This window comes from Apis cerana, linkage group LG4 (assembly GCF_029169275.1).
Source record: "Apis cerana isolate GH-2021 linkage group LG4, AcerK_1.0, whole genome shotgun sequence".
NCBI classification, from domain to species: Eukaryota; Metazoa; Arthropoda; class Insecta; order Hymenoptera; family Apidae; genus Apis; species Apis cerana.
In genome coordinates, this window is record NC_083855.1 from 4,842,369 (window position 1) to 4,855,023 (window position 12,655).

Genomic DNA, 12,655 nt, shown 5'->3' on the forward strand with positions numbered 1-12,655 from the left:
GCTGATGGAACACTGTACTTCTTATTCTCTCACATTATTGTCTCTTATATTGTTATTTATATTTCTGTTGCGAAGATACGATAGAAAATTTTGATAAAAATTTTAATACTTTAAAGAACACTTTAAAGAAAAAAATTAATTATATTAGATTTCGACCTATTTCTAATTTTTAACTATATTAAATTACTGACCTCAGGACGGAGAAGACGCGCGCCATTTTGCCAATGGCTCTGATCTTGTTTCTGATAACCTCCTTGCGTAGATTGGCTGCTGCACCTAGAAAAGTGAGAATATTCAGTTTGAACAATCTGTTCTTGAAACAAACTTTTCTTCTTTTTGTGATTCACGAAGTCGCGAAGGCATAATGCAAACAAATAGGATTTAGCACTAAAGATTACTAGAGCCTAGTGAATTTCTAGCATGATGTCACTAGCGAATAATTCGTGTAAATTACTCATAAAGAGCGTTGTCTTCAAAGATGATATTATGTATAACTAGTTGCGAGAAACAAAGAAACGAAAAAAAAAAAAAAAAAGAAAAAAGAATAGACATGGATAATTTTATGTAAAGCTGAAACTAGATGAAAAGATTCGTGAGTTTTGATTTGCCTTCGCGAGATCTTGATCACGAATTCACCTCGCGACTCTCATCGCGAAGTAAATTGAAATTTGGCTTCACTACATTATTCATACCACAGCTTATTCGAAGATGTTATTTAAAAAAAAGAAAAAAAAAAAAAAAGAAAAATATATATGAAAAAAAAATTTTACTCGTTATTCTCGGGTTTCACGGCAAACAACAACGGCAAACTACAGCCAAAAAAACTCGGTGCACGCGACGAGCGAGTGCATATTAGTCTCGATGTATCAACTTTTGATTTTTTATTATATTTATCTATATCTTTAGCATAAAATTTACTTTAAAGATACGTATTTTTATATTTTTTCTTTTCACCCGACAGATTCGCATAATCCAATTTAAAACCGTCGTTATTTTTTAAATCGTCACAATTATCTTTCGTGGATATCTCCTATTCGTCTTTTATCAACGAACTGAACGAATAATGTAACGAATAAAACTATTCAAAAGATTCATTGAATTACGAACATAAAACAACGTGAAGCAAAAGAAAAAAAAATAATACGTCAAGAAAAAAGAGATATATTAAACAATCAATTGTAAACCGATTCAAATTTTGCGCGCATTGCAGCTAATCGCTTTGACGCATGCGCACAAATGATTCGCTGCAATCGGCGCGCTATTTAAATTATGCGCTCGTTGTGTACGTTCTCGATCAAAGTACACATAAATTTTTTGCAATCTCTGTTAAATTTTATCGAATTTTTAAGTTGAATAGATAAAAAAAGAAAAGGAAAATCTTCGATTCGTAATCATATATTGAAATATGATATAATATATATATGTATGTATATACATAAAAAAATAGAGAGAGAGTGCACGAGGGTAATAGCACAAGCTCATTGCATATAATAAATGCGCGCAACTATATACACACGCGCGCGTGCACGTGTTACAAAACGGAAGCTGGTGTGCGATACGTGCGTACATCGTAATAATGACGTCTATAACAGGCTAATGGTTGCATAAACCACAGATTTCCTAAATTATGCAAAAAGATACAATACAAGAAAAAGAGGTCAACACATGCACATGCAGGCTTTGAGCGCGAGTAAACGTACGCACCATCGGTCAACTAAGGGTGCTTTTATCAGTCGCTGTTTTTTTTTTTTTTTTTGTATATTCGTCGCTACTTGCCTACTTTCTCGTTCGTATTTTCTCTTTCTTTCTTTCTTTTTTTTTTTATACAATTTTTTATAAAATTGCGTTTATACGTATAGATACGCGTATTCATTTGCATTTTTATGCTCGCTTATTTCCAAGTCTTTAACCCGTATCCGTGTGTTAGAATTTTAAGCATAAATATTAAGAATTTTTTTAAAAGGGTTTTTTAAAATTTTATTCTGGTTTTGTATTTGGGATAATATGAGAATGTTCAGTGGTTCCATTCGTTATATTTAATCGTGAACAACAAGTTCTAATTAATTTTAATTTCTCATTATGATGCAATAGTTAAAGACAAATATTTTTCTGTAAATGTATTATATATACCGTAATTAAAAATAAAAAATAAATTAGAAATTTAGATCTATGAATATATACAAATTAAATAGCATAGAGATAATTTATTTCAGTTGAGAGTCACTGATTAATTATAAAAGATTAAATATTAAAAAAGTCGGCTATTAAGTTTAAAAGCGAAAAGTTGTTGGTAAAATTCTAGGCGCACAATTACGGGTTAAGAAGTAGACTAAAAGTAATCGATTAAATAAAATATAGAATAATCTAATAGTCGGCCATTTTGAGTTCGCGTTAAACTACAAAATGGAGATTTCTTTTTGATATCGCGTCTATATTCATCAAAGAATTCCTTTTATATATATATCGAATAGTATCAAAAATTAATTAATTTCTTTCTATTTTTTTTTTGCAACGAACAAATTAAAATTTATATATATCGTGTTCAACTTTTAAAATATTTCTTTTTGATAAAAAAAAAAAAAAAAAAAGAAAAAAAAGAAAAAGAAATATAACTTTCCTGTTTTTTTTTTTGCTGTTTAAAGAAGATCGAAAGGAACGAGTAAGTGATATTAGTCATTACTTCTTTAGAGTTTTCTAAGATTTAGCTTGTTCGTTCTATAAAAAAAAAAAAAAAAAAGAAAGATAATTCCACATGGATCGACATACGTGAAAATATCGTTCCGGTGTCGTTGTGTTTCCGCTTCTCTAAGCTTTCGCGAGTTAAATTTGCGGATGTCAGGTCTTGTGACACTATAGCAAATCGGGTAATTTCGTCACTTATATAGAAAAACAAATTCATTTTTGCTGATGAGAAATTTAGCGAATTAGGAGATTCTACTGGCTCTATCTTTTTTTTTTTTTTTACTTCGAATACTTTGAAACGGCAAACGATCAATTTTTAAATTCTTTTCTTTCTTTCAAAGTCTATACTTCAACGTCTTTTCCGGTTTGCAAATATTTTCCTATTTTTAATGGCATCGTTCAACGATGTTTAAATTTCGTAGCGTTGAACAGTGAACAAGGTTCAATTTCGCGAGGCCAACCACGTTTTAATTTCTCGTAATCCGCAATCGCGCGGCTGCGCTGCATGGAAAAGCTTTTTGCGAACGTTTTGCTGAGATGGCAGGAAGAAAACATTTCTGGAATATCCTTCGACGGTCCATTTCCCGTAAAAAGCGTTGCACGAAACGTCAGCGTGAATCGAGAATTTTTCGTCGTTTATTTCGCGGAAAATTTGTACGAATGCGTCTATTTATTAAAGGGGAATGAGGGAAAAAAAAAAAAAAAAAAAAGGGAAAAGAAATCATCGAATTTTGTTTTACTTCAATTATTTAGTCCAGCGAGTTAGGTTTGTTAACGTTCGAACTCGAGAAGTTATGGAGTAACGAATCGATATTCTGGGCTATATGGAGTGTATATTTTTTCTCTTCTGTTGGTTTCAATGTGCAAATTGAACATTGATGTTTAACTTATGGACTGAAACAAGCTTCGTTAAAAAGCTTCGTATCTCGTTTAAATAATTTCTTGCCTACCGTCTTCTCGTTTTATATCATATACATAAAAATTCGTTTCTTCGCAAAGTGAAGTAAAACGAAAATTCAGATCCACATTCCACGTGGGTGGCTTAATCGAAATAAAGCTTTGCACATTCACGAATAGGAGAGAGGAGATGGCGTTTCTCGATTCTCAATTCAACTTGCAACTCATCAATACCAACGAGTAGAAGCGACCCTCAACAATGTTCTCTTATGTATGCATCTTCGTCGTATAAGGGGATAAGAAAATATCGAAAGCAAGGGATGGAGTTCAAGAAATTAGAAAAAAAATGGGAGAGACTTGAGACAATGGCACAGCCTGGAAAGAACGATCTTTCTACTCTAAGGAGCCATCGTAACCATGGTACTTTTTTTTTCCTTCCTCTCCTTTTTTTCTTTCTTTTTTTTTTTTTCTTTTTTTTCTTTCTTTGCGACCTCTTTGACGCATTCTTCCGAGGAGAAGAGCGCACGACGAAGAGATTCTAGGAGGAGGACTCTCTGACTGAAGGAGCGGAACATTTATCGATCATCCTTTGCATCCTGCGGCTTTTCACTGAGAAGGACGATGCGGCACATACAACGACGTACGTCACTACTAATTTATACAACAGATCAAGCCTTTGCTCTCTAGACATTTACGTGTCAGCGCATGATTATGCACTCGTGGCCTGTCGCAATGGGATTGCTACCTCGAATCGTTTTCAAATTTATTTTCCTCTCATGTTTATCGGAACAATCTCGTTTTCTTTTCTCTTTTTTTTTTTCTTTTTGTTATTTAATAATCCTGATAAATTCCGTACTGTAACTTTAACTCGACCTCGGCTACGTTCTTTGAATTTTTACGAATCCTCAATTTCGTTCCAAAAAGTTTCGTCGAATAAAATAGTACAATTATATAAACCTTTTACAAGGTTTGAAATTGAAATTATATTTCCTCGTATGTCTCTCAAACGGGCGAGGGAGAAAATTTTCAACTCGATTGAGAGAGAAAAGTGGACGAAGCTGAGGATGAACCAAAAAACGCAGCAGCGGATTGGAGAAAAAAAAAAAAAAAAGAAAAAAAATAAATCCAAATGAAATTACAAAAGACAACCGCGACGAGTATTAACGTCTCGTGATCAATCTTGATGCTTGATCCCTAAGGGATAAATTTACTTTTTCTTTTTTCTTTTGAAAACGATACAGAGCTTCGTTCCTTCCCGTTCGTCTCTCTCTTTTCTTTTTTTCTTTTTCTTCCGACGCTCTTCTGTAATCGCGACGACGACGCCATTGCGACAGTGTACTACGACGAGCTAACATTTATCATAGGGTGTTCGAGTTTGGCACCGAGTCCCAGAGACGGAGATCCATCGTCCATCGGGGATCCATCTAAGGCGTTCTCAAAAGAATGACGCATGATCCGGTCAATCGGGTAGAAATTTCGAGGGGGCGAAATCCGCGGATGGAATCGTTCGATCTCAAGCGGATCTGTGCTCAATACATATTGCACGGGGCAACTAGTGCTCTATATCGACTGTTTTAGAAGCGTTTCTAAGAGGCGTAACTTCGCTCTTCGAGCCGATTAAACACTCTGACGAATTCTTGCGCACTCTTGCGAGTTATCGAATCGAAATTATTATGTATATATGTGTATATATATATATATTTATGTATAGAAGGAAGGGAGAAATTGTGAACTCGAGGGATCGAGAGAGAGAGAAAAAAAAACCGAACCGAAAATTTAATCCAATTTATCTTTTTAAGGATCTCAGCTCGAAGAATCGGTGAGAAAGATCGGTTTGAACGCAAGGTCGAACGTCCATGTAACGTGTCGTTTTCCAGATGGATCTCCGTGTCTTTCGATGCATAGGCGCCGCCAAGGGGGCGCGAACTCGAGCGTGTAATAATATATTCTCGTATATTGCGACGCCTATGGAACTCGATTTCGTCGATGCCTTCTCACGCGGATTCGCTTATCAACATTAGGAAAGCTTCACGAACCCAAATCTCGTCGAGGGACTCGTGATTCGGTTTTTCATAACCACGGAAAACAGTCGAGTTTCTCGAGTCACTCGACCATTGGGCGTTTCGTTCCTATATCATTGCTTGGTCGATTCGCGGAGGATCGAAGCTGAAAAAGACTTATCTCGTGGCCGTTCCGCTCGTAAATGTAAAAATCATTTTACCTTTTCGATGATCGTCAAATCGATCCAAGCCCATACGATCATCTTCGCCTCGAGATTTTTCAAACCTTGGTAAAATTTGTACCGATTGGAAATTAAAATTGAACAGATTCAGATTCCTGGATGGATTTTCGATTTGTAAATAATAATGTAATAATACGAGGTAATAAATAAAACATATAATGGCGGAAGAAAAAGAGATTTCGAGGATCTAATCACGAGATCTTGTCCCCAGGAGCATGTGGATCCTCCACGATCGAGATCTATGCGCACTTTCAACAGAAAAGAACTCACCGTACGCGATTGTAGGTGGGGTCGTATTTGGACCAGACCAGTCGGGTTACCATGGCGGCCATGGTGACCACGGTCGTTTTACCGATGGTGAGCGCGGACGTGAGTAAAAGGACAGAAGTAACCAACAATGTGAGAGCAGCGTCAATGCGGCCGAAGAGAAGAGATAGAGAGAGGCGGAGATGTATAATAATTTCGTTTTTTTCCCCAGTCATTTTTTTTTTTTGAATTGATCGATCGTTGAACAATCCGATGGAGAAGATTCGAATTCGAATATTCATAGAGTTGTACGAGATTTTTTTTTTTTTTTTGGTTTTTGAATGATCGATATAACACACACACACACATATATATACATATGTGTATATGTAATGGTTGTTTGGAGACGATTGGTGATTGGCGAAGAAGATAGTTGTCGAATGTGGCGCAAAGAAAAGAACACATAGAACAGATAAGAGAAAGAGTGCAGAGCGTAAGTGGCATTCAAGTCAAGCGTTGGTGCGTTAGAATTTTGGAAAAGTTGGCTGCTCCATACAAGGTGTCCCTTTATACGTAAGAGGTGGATGAATGACGAAGATTGAAGGGAGAGATTGTGCAGGAAATTTTGTATCTACGTTTGATCTTTTTTTCCATATTGTGAAAGATGAAGAAATTATTAATTCTAGGGAAAAGTATGATGGCAGAAAATAACTTTGGAATTAGTCTTCGTGTATTAAATGATCCCATCATTTACAGAGTCATTATTTAAATGGCGATAATGTACTAATTTGAAGATATACGAGAAAATGTTTGAAAATTATTTTTCTTAAACTCTTCACGTATTAAGAAATACCTTGTATTTTATTAATTATTTCTTTTAGAAAGGTTAAGTCAAAAATTATGAGATACGTATATTAAATATTATCCAATTTTTATGAATACTTTTTTATAATTGATTATTATCCTAATGTAAAAATACAAAATGTTTTTTAAACAACTCGAAGATCCATAATTTCTGAGTCATCCTTTATATAAAAGAGTGATGCTTAATCGTACATCAATAATTCAAAATGAATAAATCTGTGATTACAAAAGAAATGTTTCATAAACTCAAGTTTTTTTTTTGTTTCTTTTTATCAAGAAATAAATATGAAACAAAAATGACATCAAGTTTATGGAACGTGTCTCCTTTACTTTTCCTCCCAGATTTTCCCTAGAAATATTGATATACGATTACAAATCATTCTGTATATATTTCGTTCTCAATCGAGACCAAAAATCTAAATTTAAAAATTCTAAATCAATCATGAATTATCGATTCTTTTTTCTTCTTAAATTTTAAATTAAGTTTCGATTAATTCACGAGCAATATTTTAGAAATGATATCATAAAATATCATTCTAATGTAACCTTTTCACAAGATAATTTAATCAAGAGGTTCTCTCTGATTTGAGCTCGATTGAGATAAGATAGGCTATCGATCATTTACTTAATATTGAATGGTGAATACTGAAAGCGTAAGAAGGTAATTCGTTAGTGGAAAATGTAGGTGGTCTGCGTTTTTTCCATGGGTTCATCGTTGATTATTTACCGACTAAACCGTCTTTATCTATTTTAACATTCCTCCAACAAAATTTACAATACTTGCAATGAAGATTAGAAAAAAAATATATTGTACCACGAATGAAAATAAAATTGATATCTGCAATATATAAAAACAAATTAATTATTATAATAAATTAATAATAAAATGAAAAATAATAAATGATATTTTCTTATCTTTTTCTTGACGAAATATCTATTTATTTTTGATATTTATTTCTAAAAAAAATTTCCATCAATTCTATCATCAATAAAAATAATATTCTTTGTTATTCCCCGATTTTTATTTAAACAAAAGAAAAACGCAAACCATCCTGCTGATTACTTTGATCTCGTGATTACTTTCTGCGTGACTATCAATGTTTCTCTTCTCGTCTAGTTCCATAAAACTAATCAGAATCTTTCGAATTTGAATACCGAAATTATGTGAAAGTAATCTCGATGGTGATCGTGAGATCCACAATATATCGTCTTAGATCAAATTTAATGTTCGAAATAATTGTGCATGGTTAATAACACACCGCTATATAGAAGCTACCTGCAAAAACTGATTAAGAAAAATTTTTGATTAATACGGTCGTGTTTCGATCGTACGAGGATTACTTCATGATTTATCAAAGAATAAAAAAAGGAAAATCTTATTATTATTATTATTATACTTATCGACCGGATTAAATATTACAAAAGAAATTTAAATTACGACAATTTTTTGAAAATTGCATAAAGACAGAACGAATTCGAATCGGATGTCGAAAAAATAATCACAACGAATTCCTCGACGATCGTCGAATCAATCGATAAAGCTAAATTTCGATTAAAAATTTATTCGATTAATATAATATCCTAAGTAAATAGACTACTAGACATTATAGCATGCGCGAGAAAAGAAAAAAAGATGGTCGCAAAAAAGATCGATAAAAAAAAAGGATGGGATATAAAAAAAGGAATGTATAATAATATAGGGAGGAAGAATACATCCTTGTATAGGGGAGGTATACAAAAATAACGCGCAAAATAACGAAAGAATATAAGTAGAAAGAAGATAAAGTACGATTATTAAGAGAGAGAGAGAAAGAGAGAGAGAAAGAAAGAGAAAAAAACGAGCAAATCAAGGAAGATGGTCGGAAGACGAGATTGAAAGAGAGAGAGAGGGAAAGCGGAAATGTTCTTTTATTGTTATTCTTTTATCATGAGATGGTCAAGGTTCAGAGAGAAGAGAAAAAGAGAGAGAGAGAGAGAGAGAAGGGAAGAGACAGAAGGATCGATGCGTGAAAAAATGAGAAAGAGAAAGACAGATGAAATGACATCGAGCAATGGTACTCTTAAAAGATTCGAGAAGAAAGAATGTACGATATTTCGTGGCTTTGATTCTCTCTTGTGAAAGAGGGTTGAGGGAGTTGGAATTTCAGGAAGACGAGAGTGAATAATTTATCGAAAGAGGTAAATGAAAGACATTTTTCAAGTCTTTTTTAATAGATTGTCTCCTTTTAGATTTATTTTAGAAAAACAGAAAAAAATTGTATATTCCGTATATTGTATATTGATCGATCGATCATTCTCTAGTTTGTATAATAAAATATTAGGAAAATTAAATTAATGAGTATAATCAGTTTAAAAAATATTAATGCGAAATGATCGATTTTGATTCAGTTCAAATTGATCTATCAATTTGAGAAAATTAATCTAAATGAACCAATTGGAAAAATCCATTTAAAAGAATCAACTCGGAAAAAGGACAGTTTCAATTTGATAAAAATATCAATTTCAAAAAATAAATTCAAAAAAAAAAACAAATTTCTTATTAATTACTCGACGATAAAAAACAATAGTGGAACAAATTTGAAAAATCTAAATATCTAAATCCGTTGAAATATAAAATACAAACTGAAGGGCATAAATTCTTAAGAAATTTGAAGAAGAGAAACGAGAAGAAAATTCTAAAAAAAAAAAAAAAAAAACCGACTTATTATCGCCTGTAAATTTCATCTTCCTCACCGCCTCAACGTAACCACGAGAATATCGTAGCGAAGCGTGCACAGCATGAAAGAAAGTAAGATCAGCTTGTCTGCGATACATTTTTATGTAGGAACGTGGGATGTCGATGGGTAGGGGCGTCGTTCAGTCTATGGTGTCACGTAGATTCGCGAAAGAGGATCAACATCGAAGAAAGGATCGCGTAAAGTGCGAAGATTCACCAAGCATCGGCCGGTGTTCACCACTTTCCATAAAGCGAACGGTTTTGAAAATATGGCGTTGAAAATAACTCGGCCGTATATTTCCGTTCCGATCGGGGCGAGCTAATAAAAAAGTAACTGGAAATAATAATAATAATAATAAAAAAAAAGAAAAAACCGCAAGAAGAAGAAGAAAAGAAGTGCGCGAAATATATTTCGAGTATACACGAAATGGGGAAAAATGATCTCTTTTCACCCTGTACCTGGGAAATATTATCTCAACCGTGATATTTTATTCTATTCTCACTATTTCTTTATTAATATTACTTCTAATATTATTTATAATTATTTCAAATAAATTGATATTATCTATATCTTCAAATTCAATTCAAATATTTTGGACAAGTAGTAAATTATTTTCAGTATATTCAGTTGCTTGTTTCTTCAATTTCGAGTAAAATTTTTCCCAGTTCTGCTTACACTGAGATTCTTCTTAAAAAAAAATCAGTGTATCTATTTTTTCTGTCATCGGTTGAAAGCTAATTCGGAACTTTGGCTCGACAGCATCTCTATTTATCCGTGGGAAGATATCGGTGTTTGCGAGAGATAATGAATTTGAGGCGAATTTAATGGATTTGTCTTGGATCTCGGGGACTAATGTTGCTGACTGTTCAGTGTGAATGACGGTTATCTTACGTCGTTGAATTAACACGAGCGATAGCAGTAATGGCGAACGGTGAGAACAGTAGATTGTTCCATAAATGTTCAGACATGATACAACACTCCAATATACTCCTCTACTCCTCGTACACGATTAAAAACCATCAGTTTGTCACCGTGGCGAGAGATTAATTTCTAACCAATTTTATGGGAATGAAGATGAAAAATTTTTCACGAGGGGGAAGATAATCGAAATGCATTAGACTCGAATAATGTAAGACGCTTATTCGAGGTTCCACTTTCGAATAATAGAAATTTCGAGATCAAAGAGCGTCTCTTCATTTTATTACATCCACCCTTTCTGCCATATATATTCTTCCTTTATCGAGCTGTCAAACGTTACACACGTTTCGTTTTCATCAAGCGAATGTTCAAGCGGAGCATACCGAACAATTTCTTAAAATATTCCAACTAATGTTTAATTCTACTTGCGAGTATCGCTATTTCCTTTGCTGCACCTAGAATATTCGAATATTCTGTCACGTTTCTCGCGCGATCCTTCTTAAAAATACCGTTCCTTTCCTTCTTGTTTTTTTCACACTCGTGGAAAATTCAAATCCGATTTATCGACGTTCAAATCTACTTACATCTCTTTAAATCTCTATACATCTCGATCCGATCGCTATCCACGAAGCTATCCAGAAACAAGAAATTCTCCAAGTCTAAAAACGAATAGATAAAGAGAAAAAAGAGTTGATCGATACACCGTGGCCTTCCTCTCCTCATCTTAGGGAGAACTCGATGCGTTCGATCGATCGACGACGAGCCATTTTCCCGGGCCGAGACGCAGGAGGGGGAGAAAAAAAATGGAGAAAGAAGACGGAAGAGGAAGACAAACGTTCGAGGGAAAGAGAGAGAGAGAGAAAAAAAAGAAGAAAAGCGATGGTCGCGATTCCATCGAGAGAAGAATCGAGGGAAACGAAAATCGATTAATAGTGGCGCGTTCCGGATTAACCGTGTTCCAATCCGGATGATCCGTGTGATCAGTCAACGCCTGATTCCGCGAATTGTTTAGGGATGGAACAAATATTGTCGTTGCTTGGCTATCGATCGCCGCTACGCGCCTGTTCATCCGCCTTTTTGCGCCCATTCGACCGGTTTCCTCGCGCGAAATTAAACAGAAGAAGGAATATTTCGACAACTTTGATCCTTTTCTTTTTTTTTTTTCCCCCACGGAAGAAAAATCGTTTACAAAAAATTGTGGAACCGTTGTGAATTTTTGAGGCGAGGTAAAAAAGAAAAGAGAGAGAGAGAGAAGAAAAAAGCGTAGAAGAAAATTGGAATTTGCATTCCATGAATATATTATTTCGCTCGAAATGAGGAAGGCGTTCTTTTTTTTTTGAAATTGCTTCGCTAGATTGGATTCCTGGTTTATTATTATTATTATTTTTTTTTTTTTTGCGCGCGTAAAAGGTGGTTGTTTTGATGGAGTTTCGGTGCAAAACAGTGTGATTATGTTACAGTAATTGAAAAAGCTGTTTGCGATGAAAGTGATGAAAGGGCGAAGTAATAAAAGAGGCTATTATGTATATTTTTCATTAATTTTTTAACGCATGAAACAAAGGAACGTTCTTTTATACGTCTTGAAAATATGTTCACGTTATAATGGTAATAAAAATACGAAAATATCTTCAACATTAGCCTCTGTGAATTATACACACTATTTACTCTTCAAAGTATTTTTGAATACTGGTATAATTTTGATAAATAAAATTATAAATTAAAAAACGTAAGTATCATATTATAACGTGCATTCTACATGTCAAAAATTATGTTTGTGCTTACAAAATCAACAAAGAAATGCAAGATTAAAAAAAATTTTTATTTCTGATAATATTTCTTCTTTTTTTTTTTTTCCTCCCAACAATGTAAATATTTATACAAACACAGTTACATTCCCAATCAAATTTAAAATCCTACCAATATCCAAATATTCTCACGAATAACTTGCTCGTATATTCGAACGGTTCAACCAAAAAATTCCAGATTTTTTTTTTCCTCCAACCGCTGGCTGCAAGACGGTTTTTCACCAGAAATTCAATTTTCCCTTGTGCCAAAATTCGTCTGATTGACAATTAAAGATAACAATCGT

The 12,655-nt window shown here is 33.8% G+C and overlaps 1 protein-coding gene across 4 annotated transcripts in view; it reads right to left on the reverse strand.

The window, feature by feature from the left end:
• Positions 1 to 12,655, reverse strand: part of LOC107999907 (serine/threonine-protein phosphatase 2B catalytic subunit 2) — a 165,271-nt gene that overhangs the window by 12,870 nt on the left and 139,746 nt on the right. For 3 of the 4 annotated variants that reach the window (XM_062073670.1, XM_062073668.1, XM_062073669.1), the window contains one exon: positions 192 to 276. In XM_062073670.1, the coding sequence (XP_061929654.1) occupies positions 192 to 276 (85 nt within the window). Of the gene's footprint in view, positions 1 to 191; positions 277 to 2,766; positions 2,851 to 12,655 lie in introns of all 4 variants that reach the window. The other variant, XM_062073667.1, reaches the window with a different exon arrangement.